Consider the following 15,541-nt stretch of genomic DNA (forward strand, 5'->3'; position numbering starts at 1 on the left):
GATTGAAAAATGTCATTGTAAAATTCAAAATATATATTTCAGAGTAGTGTAAAGTTGTTGTTTTTTTATTTAACATGAACATTCAATAGTGATATATTTAACTATTCTTTGAGACAAAATCTCAGAACTAACTGAGGTTTCATTAAATGTATTATTAAAAAAAAGGTCAGTGAAAACTGAATGAAGTAATTGATGAGCTGACCTTGAACTGTTTATCCAGGCAAGTCCTCCCAGCAGCCCCAGGGGTCAGTAGCTCATCCACGTACCTGTGCAGGTGAGCCGCTGCCACCTCTGTCTCTCCAGACAAGATGGCCTCCACCAGGGTATCATGGATAAAAACATATTGTTCCTGCAAAGGGGAGACATTATTTAAATTCATCACTCAGACTCATACTGTTTCAACTTTACTAACGTAAATGCTAAAGTTGAGGTTAGCCTCAGCAGGGCTAGTTCTTAGTTTCAGTCTTGTGTCCCCCCTTCTGTTCAGTAAGAAAATATCCCGCCAACCAGTCATATACCTTCCTGATTACTCGATGAGTAGGAATCTAAATATTTGAAGTGCCTGAAACTTTTGCAAAGTACAGTAAGATTAAAAAGTGACAGAATTTGAAATGATGGGACTAGAACCCTTAACACAGAGATGTATTATAACTAACATCACTGGCAGGCAGATATTGTGTTCATCAGAGGGACAATTCTGGACCCCATTCTTTTTTCTTTTAAGCTACATGCCTAGACTTAAACCTACAACCCAGCAGGTTGATTTAAACCTACATACAACATACATGTACAACATACTGTACGTACTATCTATCAAAAAAAAAAAAAAAAAAAAAAAAAAAATTCCCCTTGTGGGATTAATAAAGTAACTGACTATCTATCTATCTATCTATCTATCTATCTATCTATCTATCTATCTATCTATCTATCTATCTATCTATCTATCTATCTATCTATCTATCTATCTATCTATCTATCTATCTATCTATCTATCTATCTATCTATCTATCTATCTATCTATCTATCTATCTATCTATGCAGATATCTATGCAGATAGTTTACCAAATCGTTATGTATTAAGAGTGTTGTGCATTATGGTTTCGAGACCATAAAGTCTTAATATTAACAAATTCAAGTCTGTTTTTTGTCTCCAGCCAACTTAAAATTGTAATTGTTTGAGAAGTATTTTAATGACATTTAACAAAGTAAAATAACACACTAAAGGTACTACAAAAACTACTGTAGCTGAACATATACTATTAGGTTGTTGAAGAACAGTATTTTACTTTAGGATAAGGCAAATATTTGAGCTGGAAAAACTTTAAATTTTAAGTTGACTTGCTTTAAATTTAAGTTGCACGAATGTAAACTGTTGATTTGAAATTAATCCAGTTTTAAGCAGTTCTGAGTTCAATCAATTGTGTTAATATAACTTGATAAATTAAGTTGAACAAATTTTATTCAATTGTGTTACCAATTGAAGTAATTTTAAGTCCAAGTATTTTTAGAGTGTACAATTTATATTGAGGGAAAAACATGAACCAAATTTGATTGAAATCTATCCCATAGTTGTGGAAACATTTCATACAAACCACAAATGTCAACGAGAAGAAAAGTCAGAGCATTGCAAGTCATTATTAATCCTTGTTGTGTCAAATTCTTTCTTACACGAATTTGGACTTAGGCATGACATGGCCATCGGTACAGTCGTGGCTAAAAATAATTTAAAAAATGATCCACCTTTTGATCTAAAAATGACCTGGGATCAAAGAGTCACTGATTAAATATATTAACAGAGAAAAGGATGACCTCTGACCTCTGTCTGAACCAGATAATTCCTCTGGGTCCGGACGTGTTTAAGGAAGCCCGAGATGTTGACCGTGCCTTCTTCTCTCATCTGCTTCAGCATGCTGTCCAGGACGATGTATGTGCCCGTCCGGCCAACACCGGCACTGTGCAGCAACACAAAAAGAAAAAACAACTGAAAAGAATCTGAAAAAACATCTCATGAACTCCAGTCATACTGTCACTTCCCTTAAAGCACAGGAGGAGGAGTTGTAGCAATCTTCCACCCAAGCTTATCAATTTTCAACTTGGTTAGAGCTCATTTGACAGCCTAACCAGCATTTTCCATCGGGTACGTCATTGTTTTGTTCCATCCTCTGCACAGATTCACCCTCTGCGGGAGTTTTTTTAAATGCTGAGAAACTAATCCATGCACTTGTTCCCTCAAGGCTGGACTATTGTAATTCATTGGGTAGGGTGCAGAAATCCTCTCTAGCTTTAAGCTTAGACTTAAAGCTTTCCTTTTTGATAAAGCTTACAGTTAGGTGGCCCTGAACCGTCCTGTAGTTTTGCTGTTATAGGCCGAGGCTGCTGGGGGACCTCGTGATGCACTGAGCTTCTTTCCTCTCATTCTTAAATCTCTAAACACTCACATCTCATTAACTTTATGCTTTCTCTCTCAGTTTTTTGCTTATTCAGTTCCCTCGCTCGCATAGTTTCTGTTTTCTTTTGCAGATGGTCCTGGCCATGGAGCTGCGTGTCTCTGCTCTGGGATTGTCGGCCCCACCAACAGTTCATGTTTTGGATCTCTATGCTGTCCTTCTCCCTCTCTTCTCTCCTCTCACCCCAACCGGTCGAGGCAGATGGCTGCCCACCTCTGAGCCTGGTTCTGTCGGAGGTTTCTTCCTGTTAAGAGTTTTTCCTTCCCTCTGTTGGAGCTTTTTCTCCCTTAAAGAGGAGTTTTTCCCTCCTAGCTTACGTGGGAATTATTTAATTGTTGGGTTTCTCTGTGTTATGCTGTAAAGTTCTGCTGTAAGGCCATGAAATAACCTGTGTTGTGATTTGGCGCTATATAAATAAAACGGAATTGATTTGAATTGAATTGAATTGAATTATTATCAGGATAACTCCCACCAACAGTACTAATAGGGTTTAGCAAGAGATATCATATTTCTCCCATGTTAGCATCTCTTCATTGGCTCCCTGTAAAATCCAGACCAGAATTTAAAATGATTTTGCCTTAAAGGCTTTGATGACAGCATCATCATATCATAAAGACCTCCCGTAACCCATTTATCCCAAGACAACATTTGGCTATCAGTGTGCGGGATTACTCGTAGTTTCGAGAGTTTCCAAAGTAGAATGGGAGGCAGAGCCTTAAGCTGTCAGGCTCATCGACCTTTGATGATGAATTCAGCAACTCCTCTCTACTTTCCTTTTCACTCTCCATGCATTTTATATTCCACTACTACTTTGTCTTGTCACTCCTGTAGTTTGGGCTTTTTCTATCTCTTTGTAGCTTCCTGCTGGTTTCTGTGGCTCCAGGGTTTCATGTTACTTTACAGTTACTGACCCCACCAAACTGCCAGGGATTGTTTGTGACACCATCATGAGGCTGGTTACTTTTATCCTACTGAAGATGCTTTGTTACAATTGTTGTTACAAATGTGTTGTTACTGTTGTCTGCCCACATCTGTCTGATTTCTTCCTGTTAAAAGGGATGCTTTTACTTCCCCATGTCGCTTATGTGGGTATTGTTGAACTGTTGGATTTGACTTACCATGTAGTGTGTACTGAGATGCAGTGAATTGGCACTATATAAATGAAATTGAATTGAACTAACTTGAATCTATTCCTATCAATTCTCACCTGCAGTGGACCACCACCGGCCCCATGTCGTTTGGCTTAGCTCTGGATGATTTGCGGACAAAGCTGAGCAGTGGCAAGGTGAACTCTGGGACGCCCATGTCGGGCCACTGGGTGTAATGGTACTGTGTCACCATCCGCTCATTACCACGCCCCTTCTGGGAGCCCTGCAGGTGGACAAGTAAAAAACAGGAATGCACCAGCAAAAACTCAATGTCATTAGCTGTGTCATAACCTTAAAGCATGGTGGTCCAGAGGGCTCCGTAAAATCGGAGAAAACGTTGATTAAAAACATTAGAAAAACAATGTTTTGTTTTTTTAATAATTTTTGACACTAGAACATTGTTCTGTGTAGCATGGGTAGAACTACACTGAAGAAGGCTACTATCGTGTTTATGAGGAGAAACACCTGACGGCGAGGCTGTGCCTCACCAATATTCCCTCGATGACTTCACCACATTGTCTTGGCTCCACCGTGCCTCTTGTGCTTCCTGCCCTCCCATGGGGCCCATTTATGAAAGTGAACGGGGAACCCTCCTCTCATCAAACCGCCAGTGGTGGCAAACAGTCCTTATTGCTGGCAGTGTGAAAAACAGGGTGTGGTCTTCTCCCTTCCTCCAACCTGTAGCCAGTTGGGAGGTTGTTTCTGCCATTGGAGGTGGTAAGGTTTTAGCGGACCGCCATGGAAACCTCTCAGGTAGTAAACGCTGACCTGCATCCTGGATCTCCTAAAATGCTACTTCAACATGCTCAACTGCGCATTGAGCTTTCAGCTAAGAGGAATGTGGGGTCACTCGAGTGAGACAATAGTGGTTGTTGTCTAAAATGGTGCCGTGCTAGTGGCCGCCTGTTGCAGCAGCTCTGCCCAAGTGTGTTTTTGTTTGAAGTATTTTTCTCTTTTTTCTCCTCTCTTCGGAGTTATTTTTCTTTCACGGTTGTTACGTGACGGTCAGGCAATGGACCGTAACTTTTTTTAAACTTTTCTTGTGGCTTTTCTGTTACTTTTTTTTCCCTCTTTGTAATGGAGAGCCACGCACAGTGGACTGGGGGTATTGTTTACTCTCGCGACCAGCGATTTACTCAGCGCGACCAGCGCTGAGTAAACCACTGCTGCTGCCCAGAGCGAGGCCTGAAATCCCAAAGGAACTTTGGAGAAGATGTCGGGGTTGCAGAGCTGGCGCTAAGTTGAAGGCGAAGAGGAGGTAATACAAACCATCGGTACCGGCGATTTTAATGGGGAACGTGAGGTCCTTGGCCAATAAGATGGATGAGTTCGGCGCGCTGGTAAAGACCTAGAGGGAGTACCATGAGGGCAGCATCATGTGTTTCACTGAGACTCGGCTGCACTCACATTTCCCGGACCACAGCGCTGCCGTACTCGGCTTCAGGACTGTTCGGGCGGCCAGAAACGTTGTGCTGAGTGGCAAGAAGAAAGGTGGAGGGATTGCAATGTTGCAACGAGCGGTGGTGCAATCCTGACCATGTGTGTGTGAAGGAACGTTTCTGTAGCCCAGACATTGAACTTTTAGCCGTGGATCACCAGCGACCTGAAAGTGCTTCTTAATAAGAAGAAAGCAGCTTTCAGGTCTGGGGACAGAGAGGAGCTCAGGAGAGTGCAACGCGACCTGAAGGAGAAGCTCAGGGAGTGCAAGGACTCCTACAGGAGGAAGCTGGAGGCCAAACTCCAGCAAAACAACGTGAGGGAGGTGTGGACCAGGATGAAGGAGATAACTGGCTTCAAGGTTGGAGGGAGACAACCATGGGGCTCCCTGGAGAGGGCCAATGAGCTAAACTGTTTCTTCAACAGGTTTAGTTCACAGCACTCACCTCCCAAACACTTCTGCTGCCTTCCCCCCTCCCCCCTCTAACCCCCCTGGTGAGCTGCATGGACACAGAGCACACAACTTCAAAGGGCTCATCCACCATCGACGCCATGGGTGTCTCCATCGACAACAGACTGAACTGGAAGACCAACATCAACGCTGTCGACAAGAAGGGGATGAGTCGACTCTTTTTCTTGAGGAAACTTCGATCCTTCAATGTGTGCAGCAAGATGTTGGAGATGTTCTACCAGTCTGTTGTGGCCAGTGCACTGTACTTCACTGTGTACACTGTGTACTTCATTGATGAAAATTTCTTCATCAATGTTCACATTTTTTCAAAACAAAAAAAAAAATCTATCTATCTATCTATCTATCTGTCTGTCTGTCTGTCTGTCTGTCTGTCTGTTGTTTAAACGGACAATCAGCTTGCCTATTCTCTCTGCCCCTCCCCTCTCTTCCTTGCGATGGGAGGGCAATGACGAGCAGGCAACAATCGCTTTGCTTGACACTAATTACTAAACTAGTAAACCAAGAGTGGGTGCAACCTCTCCCACCCTAGCTGGACAGAAACATTGAGGAGGGACTACATGCTAACGAGATCACGTGGTATGCAACCAAACATACAGTGGGTATGGAAAGTATTCAGACCCCTTTAAATTTTTCACTCTTTGTTTCATTGCAGCCATTTGCTAATTTCAAAAAAGTTCATTTTATTTCTCATTAATGTACACTCAGCACCCCATCTTGACAGAAAAAAACAGAAATGTAGAAATTTGTGCAAATTTATTAAAAAATAAAAACTGAAATATCACATGGTCATAAGTATTCAGACCCTTTGCTGTGACACTCATATTTAACTCACATGCTGTCCATTTCTTCTGATCCTCCTTGAGATGGTTCTACTCCTTCATTGGAGTCCAGCTGTGTTTAATTAAACTGATTGGACTTGATTAGGAAAGGCACACACCTGTCTATATAAGACCTTACAGCTCACAGTGCATGTCAGAGCAAATGAGAATCATGAGGTCAAAGGAACTGTCCAAGGAGCTCAGAGACAGAATTGTGGCAAGGCACAGATCTGGCCAAGGTTACAAAATAATTTCTGCAGCACTCAAGGTTCCTAAGAGCACAGTGGCCTCCATAATCCTTAAATGGAAGAAGTTTGGGACGACCAGAACTCTTCTTAGACCTAGCCGTCCAGCCAAACTGAGCAATCGTGGGAGAAAAGCCTTGGTGAGAGAGATAAAGAAGAACCCAAAGATCACTGTGGCTGAGCTCCAGAGATGCAGTAGGGAGATGGGAGAAAGTTCCACAAAGTCAACTATCACTGCAGCCCTCCACCAGTCGGGGCTTTATGGCAGAGTGGCCCGACGGAAGCCTCTCCTCAGTGCAAGACATATGAAAGCCCGCATAGAGTTTGCCAAAAAACACATGAAGGACTCCCAGACTATGAGAAATAAGATTCTCTGGTCTGATGAGACCAAGATTGAACTTTTTGGCGTTAATTCTAAGTGGTATGTGTGGAGAAAACCAGGCACTGCTCATCACCTGCCCAATACAATCCCAACAGTGAAACATGTTGGTGGCAGCATCATGCTATGGGGGTGTTTTTCAGCTGCAGGGACAGGACGACTGGTTGCAATTGAAGGAAAGATGAATGCGGCCAAGTACAGAGATATCCTGGAAGAAAACCTCAGACTGGGCCGAAGCTTCACCTTCCAACAAGACAATGACCCTAAGCACACAGCTAAAATAACAAAGGAGTGGCTTCGGAACAACTCTGTGACCATTCTTGACTGACCCAGCTAGAGCCCTGACCTAAACCCAATTGAGCATCTCTGGAGAGACCTGAAAATGGCTGTCCACCAACATTCACCATCCAACCTGACGGAACTGGAGAGGATCTGCAAGGAAGAATGGCAGAGGATCCCCAAATCCAGGTGTGAAAAGCTTGTTGCATCATTCCCAAGAAGACTCATGGCTGTACTAGCTCAAAAGGGTGCTTCTACTCAATACTGAGCAAAGGGTCTGAATACTTATGACCATGTGATATTTCAGTTTTTCTTTTTTAATAAATTTGCACAAATTTCTACATTTCTGTTTTTTCTGTCAAGATGGGGTGCTGAGTGTACATTAATGAGAAATAAAATGAACTTTTTTGATTTTAGCAAATGGTTGCAATGAAACAAAGAGTGAAAAATTTAAAGGGGTCTGAATACTTTCCGTACCCACTGTGAATGCAGGCTGTCTCGGGCTAATGAATGTCAGTAAGATTTTGTTACTTCTAAAACAGAATTTGGAAGTTCAAGTTTCAGTTTGGCTCCCTATATTTAAGTCTTAACAGTTGAGAGTCTCAGATTAGCTACCGAGTTCCCCTCTTGACTTATGTCTTGACAATGTTTCAGAAAACACTAGAAAATGTCCTCCTACTTAAGTGTGATGGAACAACTCTTAAACGCAGGCCACATTCATGCACTCTGACGTCAATAAATATGGCCACAACCACAAAAAGTGAACATTACTTAGACTATATAATGTTAATGGTACCTGGTAGGCTATTGTGTATAGTATTTTGACGAAGTTGATGTAAAACATTGCGTGTACGGCCTCATTTATCAATCCTGTGTTTCCATGATTCTGTTAAACTGATGTTGCAAATATTCATATGCTACCTGCAATGTTGTTTACATTTGGTGTCATATAAGACACTTCAAATTTTCACCATGGAAATTTCCAAACTGACTTGAAGGCAACACATCATAATACCCTACAGTAAATTAAAATGTGTTGTTATATCTTCGCAGCAATGGTTGTGCCCACACTAAAAACAAACACCAACAAGCGTTTTCTATTGTGTTTTTCCACTTATTTAATCCCCTAGCTAATAACTCATCAGTGTTTTTAATATCCAGCTAAAAAACAAACACGTCAGTACCCCATGCATCACATTTAGTTACAAAATCCAGAGTATAATCCAGAGTGCTGAGTGTACATTAATGAGAAATAAAATGAACTTTTTTTATTTTAGCAAATGGCTGCAATGACACAAAGAGTGAAAAATTTAAAGGGGTCTGAATACTTTCCGTACCCACTGTATAACATGTTCCCACTCCAGCGATAGCTAATGTCTCTGGTGTGGTCTCTGACACCACAGTCACCACGTAGATATATTATTAGAAACTGATGCTTTGTTCTGCAATTCGTTAATGCTCTTTGATTTTAACTTGGATTTCAACAATGGATTATGATAATTTAATTACTTTGCCATCTTAACGCTGTAAAAAGGACTATGTATATTTTTGGCTTAATATGGGGGAAAGAAGTACAGACTTTCTTGAATCCTGCCACCACTGAATTGAATCTCTTCCTATCAATTCTCACCTGTAGTGGATCACCACCGGCCCCATTTTGTTTGGCTTAGCTCTGGATGATTAACTCACTGGACTGTGAGTTTTCAGGTGTTAACTGGATTAAAACTTTACTGAGTTCAGAACTACATGAATAATAGGGCATTGGTAGCAGTATCTCGTGGGGAGAAAGAACAAACCAGTGTCTGGCATTTTCAGTTTGTAAGTGATGTTTAAATATTTTAAGAACGTTTTTACTCTGATGTTACCATTGTTGGAAAAGATTGGCTGACCTTTTTCATGTGGGTGTTCCTGACCGTGAACGTCCTCTGGGTGTAGTAGGCGAGTACTTTGCTGCTTTTCAACATCACCAGGAAGCTGCCGTACTCTTCCTGTACCTCCATCGGCCAATACTGATCACATTTCCTCTGAGGAGACAGTAACACGTTACATTCACATCTGAAGAATCACACATAATAGGGACAGAGTTGTGCTAAAAATCCCAAATTCGATTTTCATCTTAATTCTGTGTCAAAAATGAGGACCTCAGTCGAACTCAAATGTAATTGCTCAGTCTCTGATTGTACTTTGAAATCAGCATCTAACACATTCAATTAGATAAAAGAAAAGTTACATTTTAATTTATTGGTTTCAATATTTTTTCACAGAAATTTTGATTTTTTTTTTTTTTTTTTTTTTTTTTTTTTTAACTCTGTGGAAAAGTGCAATCGGATGATTACATATGGATTGAGAGAATGAGGGGAAAATGTTTGGCTTGTACATTGTTATGTTGACTCCAATTATTTGTTACACACAATGAATGTTCAGGTGTCATTTATTTACAACGTAGTATGAGGACCACAATAAGGTAAAACAAAAGTAGGAGGACTTTAAAAAAAAAATTTGCTTTCAAGAAATAAGTTCAAAAAGTTTAACTTCTATTTAAAGAATAAAGTCCAATTGCCGAGAAAAAAAATCAATATACAAAGAATAAGGTTGAAATTATATTTCCACAATAACATTATATTTCAAGATTAAAGTCAAGAATGCATGCATATGATTTTACAATCCCATTCCCAAAAAACAGGACGCTCAGTAAAATATAAGTAAAAACAGAATGCAATGATTTGTAAATAATGTATACTTGATTGAAAATAGACCAAAGACAACATATCAAATGTTGAAACTGACAAATTGTATTCTTTTTTGGATGCTCATTTTTAATTTGATATCACCTCTTCCTTTAACAATGCTATGTAAGTGTTTGGGAACTGAGGAGACCAGTTGCTGGAGTTTTAAAGGGAAAATGTTGTCACATCTGGAAAGTTACCATTGATGCTTCACAACAAACACAGGATTTGGAGAAGCATTGATGCCACCCAGGCACCAAATTTGATGCCAGCAACACGTTTAAAAAATATTAGGACAGGGTCAACAAAAGACTGGAAAATGTAATGCCAAAAAAAAAAAAACACATGCTGGAACATCTCACAACTAATTGCGTTAATTGGCAGCAGATCAGTAACATTTTTGGGTGTAAAAAGAGAATCCCAGGGAGGCAGAGTCTCAGCAGTGAAGATGGGGAGGGATTCACCACTCTGTCAAAAACTGAGTGGACAAGTAGTGTTACAACTAAGAATAATGATCCTCAATGTAAAATTGCAAACAATTTGGAGATTTCATCATCTATTATTAATATTATTAAAAGATTCAGAAAATCCAGATAAATCTCTGCATGCAAGGGATAAGGCCAAAAATTTTTATTGGATCGCCCTGATCTTCAGGCACCTCAGATGGCTGAGCCCTAAAAACAGTTACAATTCTTGCATGAGCTCAGACACAGTTCCAAAAACCATTGTCTCTAAACACTTCATCCACAAACGCTGGTTAAAACTCTACCACGCAAAGAAGAAACCATATGTAAACATGAACCAGACCCTCCGCTGCCTTCACTGGGCCCGGGGACTTAAGTAAAGTGTAAAACTGTCCTGTGGTCTGACAAATCCAAATTTGAAATAATTTCTGAAAATCATGGATGCCGCATCCTTCTGGCTAAAGAGAAGAGGGAACGCCCAGCTTGTTATCAGCGCACAGCCAGAAAGCCAAAAGCCAGCATCCATGTTGGTATGAGGGTATTTTAGTGCACATGGCATGTGTAGCTTGCACATCTGGGAAGGCACCATTAATGCTGAACAGTATATACGGGTTTTGGACCCAGATATGCTGTGATCCAGACAATGTCTTTTTCAGGGAAGGCCTTGCTTATTTCAGCAAAACAATGCCAAACTTCATTCTGTGCGTATCACAACAGCATGGCTCAGTAGTAGAAGAATCCGGGTACTAAACTGGCCTGCCTACAGTCCAGATCTAAATTGAAAATATTTGTCGCATCATATGACAAAGGAGAAACTGAACTTTTGAGCAGCTGAAATCATGTCAAGCAAGAATGGGAGAATATTTCACTTTCAAAACTCCAGCAACTGGTTTCCTAAGTTCCAAAATGTTCACAGAGTGTTGTTAAAAGAGGTGATGCAACACTGTGGTAAACATGCTCGTCCCAACTTTTTTTGTTGTTGTTGGCTTCAAATTCAAAATAAGCATATATTTTTCATAAAACAATAACATTTCTCAGTTTCAGCATTTGATAGTCTTTGGTCTATTTTCAATTACATATGGGTTTACATGATTTACAAATCATCACATTGTTTTATTTACATTTTACACAGTGTCCCAACTTTTTTGGAAACGGATTTGTTTGGTTTTGATGGTTACACGTGTGCAATACAAAGAGGATATGTTGACACAATAACACATTTGATCAAGTTCTTTGATCTTAAAGTGTGGAGCTCAAGCGAGCCATTACCTTATTTGCTTCTCAACAATTTGACTTCATTCTCGAAATATAATTTTGACATGATTCTTAAAATATATTTAAAACGTTATTGTTGATATTTCCAATTTTTTCTCAATGTGGCTCTAATACTCATTTGTAAATATTAGATCTAACAAACACCAATGTCATTTTTAGACAGTAGGCTTGATTGAAGATCCGGTCACTCACTCGTCCTTTCTCCACCAGGTTGGTGATCATAACTATGATGCTAACATTCTGCTCCCAGATCATTCTCCAGAAGTCCTCTGTACTCGACCTAAGAGGACCCTGAGCGGCAATGTACGACCGCGGCTTCTTAAAATCCTGAGAAACACACAGCACATTAGCTTTTATGCAACATACATAAAAACAAAACATATTCAGAGCACAGTCTGTCAATAAAGGGGTACTCCAGGCTTGGATAAAGATTCCTATGAAATTTTGTTTTCATTTTTTTTATGAAGTTTTTTTTTAATGTAGTTTTAAACTTTGAACAAAAGTAACACTACTCTGACTTCTACTAAATAGTGGAAGTCAGAGTAGTAACAGAACCAACTCAATTTAATTTACAAAAAGAAAAAGTTAATCTAATTAGACAAAACTCACCAACAGTATTTAAAATAGGAGTCGATTTTTCAGTGTTTTACTTATATCAGTGAGTTTTATTTTTTTTATTTTTTTTATTTAACAACCAATGTGTTTTTTTAAGTTAAAAAAAAATACTATGTCATCAAAGGCCACCTGGAGCTCCATGTTTTTAAAAATAAATTTGCAATTTGACTACTCTTACTCAGGATATTTTCGGGAGTGAAACACAAGGTTACATGCCAAAAAAGACTGTGGACCTATTGCAAAGGCACTCAACATTTGAGAATAAATTGTCAGAGCAAACAAAACTCATCAAGGGCATTCAAGTTTTTTAGCTCAGTTAAGTTAAGGGCAGAGCTGAAATCTAACATGTCAGTTTAGTTAAGGCCAACATAGGAGAGGGTGTCACTTGTTCTCAGCAGAGGGCACCGTTCAATCACTCACTTTAATAGTTTGATAACCTTCAGATGACTGACAGCGTGAAGTTGCCTTCACAGTGCGAGATGCAGACAAAAGTGTGCGCTGGAGAGATCCTTAACATGCTTTTACCAACTTTGTAACCTGTACGTCGGCTCTCCAGAGAGGCCATGACTACTGCGGGGGCTTTTTGTGTCACTTCTGCCTTTCACAAAACAAGACGCTAGAAATGAGGTTTGAATGGTGTGGTTGCCAGCATAATGGAGAGCTATACAGGTCCACGCGAACAACATCATGTCTCATGAATAGGTTTAGAAATATGCAGCGGGGTGCAGTGACTTTGGTTTAGGAGGACAAGAGGGAAACATAGAGTGGCTCAGAGAATAGAAATAAAATAAAAATAAGTTGTGACTGTGTTTGACAGACCAAAGTCACAGAAATGTGCCTCAGGGGCCAGTTTGTACACAGCTTAAAAAAATAGAACGTTTCTTACATCCACATAGTTTGCGTTGATGTAATCTGTCGTCTCCCCGTCTTTGTTGGCCTGCGATGAAAGCCGCACCCGACTATGATCATCTGAGATTGGAAGACAACAAAACAGATCAATATGAAAAAGATCTACGTTTCAATGTACATGAACAGATCCGTATAGTGTTATTTTATTAATGGTTCACTGGTATTGAGGTGGAACTATTGGCAGACATCCTACTCATCATGGCTCTTTTAATATAGACGAGAGAGAGAGAGAGAGAGATATACTCCACTGATTCAGTGTAGGAAATTGTTTTGGTACAGCAGCCCAATGTACAATAGATTATGCAAGACAACACAAATTTAAATTGAAAACAGAACTGAAGAACTGCAGATCTGTAGAACAAAACAATGAATATTGAATAAAGGTAAAGTTGCATGGGGATGGAGAACAAAAGAGAGGCCAACGTCAGACACAAGGCCTGACCACAAAGAGACAGTGCTTGCACACCATATCAGGCTTTGCTTTTCACAACTAAGTGTGAAGCCTGATGTGGCTGAGGAACACTCATCTTTCAGTGGGGAAAACCCATTGGTTCCATTGCTACCCACAGAGATCAAGCTGCCATGTTATCCGCCGACTAAGCGACCAAGAGGGAACTCTGCCAGAAGTGAACGGACTTTAACACACACACACACACACACACACACACAACATTAAGTGATCAGAAGTGAAGTGAAGAAGTCATGGATAGCCAAGGGTATTTGGGGTACACTGAATGCCGAATGGGCAACAATGTATGACTCTGAATACAAGTACTATTGTTGCAAATTGCTTTGAATGGAGGGCAACAGAACATTTAAAATGTTTGGGGGGGGTTTTGTGTTTTTAAAAAATAAAAAAAAAAAATTGTTTAAATTAAGTCTATTTGTAGTAAAAAAAAAAAAAAAAATTTGAATTTTTCAAAGGGAAATTCTGTATGACAAGTGCTTATTTGTGTTTTTGAGAAAGACAGGAAGACTAACAAGTTTTATATTTTTCTATGAATTTATGTTGCAAGGCTCCATGGACTATCTCCGATTTAGATCAAATAAATCAATAGCGAGTGTAAATTGGGTACAGTAGAGTTATTAAATTTATACATGATGCACTGGCATAGACACTCTCATTGTGCTACATGGTGTAAAAAAAAAAAAAAAAAAAAAAAAAAAAAAAGTAAAATCAATCTACATGCAACATTTAAGGAATTCATATTTTTCACGTTTCACAATTTTCAATAAGTAAGTCGTGTCTACACGTTTAGTTTTTGTAGTTGAATTTTCTGTCCTGACAGTGGAACCTGAGAGTGGAGCCTGCAGTACAAGCTATCCCACAGAGAAGCCCTTCAGGGAGATCCCTCTCATGTTTAATCGGTTTCTATTAGCCTGTGATGTAACCGATGCGCCATTTGGAGATATAGCTGTGCAGTGAAACAGATTGGTTCCGTAAAGAGATTTCAAGTTAACCCATTATATTGCCAAACCAGAGAAGCAGAAGCAAAACTGCTGTTTACCAAGATAAACTCAAGGATGCAAAGGACTGTTATTTGGTTAAATCATCATCTATTAAAAACATTGATGATTGATCCATGCAACCTAATCATAATAATTTGGAATATGGACCCTGTATTGCTGCCTTCAACTATCTTGTGAACAGGATCCCTTGAGGCCCAGTGACATTTCATCAATGGTTGGGTGAAGGATTTGTTTACATTTCAACCAAAGGACTTTGATGTCACAGTCACGTACATGTGCAGATAAAATACACAAATGAAAAACTTAATTGTACAAACTTTATTGTTTAAATGTCAAATAAAATTCTAAAATGCAAAACAGAAGGAAAATGTCAGTCTGTTTTTCTGTAGTTGCTACCGATTACATCATTTTGCAGACCTTGCAGTGTTTGTGTGTGATGTATGTGTCGGCCAAATGTAAGGATGGTGCTAAGCAGTCCCTCTTGGGCTTTTTTGGGGGGATTGTTGCGATCAAAATGTTTGATTTTGCGGTGGATTTTCTCAGAAGAAATTGCAAGTTGACAAAGAAAATTGTTATTTTTTTTTAGAACTATCAGATAAAGAAATAGATATGTAATCACTTCCTGTGATAATAATTATGATGCACATCACAGAAATATTTAAGTTTACTTTATAATTATTTATTGAACTTAGAAAACCATGGGCTAAAATATTATTATTATTATTATTATTATTTAAAATCATCCATCCATCTTCTTCTGCTTCTCCGGGATCGGGTCGAAGTGGCAGGAGGCCAAGCAAGTTAGCCTAGACCTCCCTCTCCCCCGCAACATTTTCCACCTCATCTTGGGGGATCCC

The 15,541-nt window shown here is 39.5% G+C and overlaps 1 protein-coding gene across 3 annotated transcripts in view; it reads right to left on the bottom strand.

The window, feature by feature from the left end:
* Window positions 1-15,541, bottom strand: part of ptprz1a (protein tyrosine phosphatase receptor type Z1a) — a 156,491-nt gene that overhangs the window by 6,971 nt on the left and 133,979 nt on the right. For all 3 annotated transcript variants that reach the window (XM_069162122.1, XM_069162121.1, XM_069162123.1), the window contains 6 exons: window positions 13,192-13,274; window positions 11,883-12,017; window positions 9,115-9,249; window positions 3,655-3,818; window positions 1,817-1,952; window positions 203-349 (listed from right to left, as the gene is read on the bottom strand). In XM_069162122.1, the coding sequence (XP_069018223.1) occupies window positions 203-349; window positions 1,817-1,952; window positions 3,655-3,818; window positions 9,115-9,249; window positions 11,883-12,017; window positions 13,192-13,274 (800 nt within the window). The remainder of the gene's footprint in view (window positions 1-202; window positions 350-1,816; window positions 1,953-3,654; window positions 3,819-9,114; window positions 9,250-11,882; window positions 12,018-13,191; window positions 13,275-15,541) is intronic.

Source organism: Embiotoca jacksoni, unplaced genomic scaffold (genome assembly GCF_022577435.1).
Source record: "Embiotoca jacksoni isolate LCO1_2020_lvr unplaced genomic scaffold, fEmbJac1.0.p SCAF_3, whole genome shotgun sequence".
NCBI classification, from domain to species: Eukaryota; Metazoa; Chordata; class Actinopteri; family Embiotocidae; genus Embiotoca; species Embiotoca jacksoni.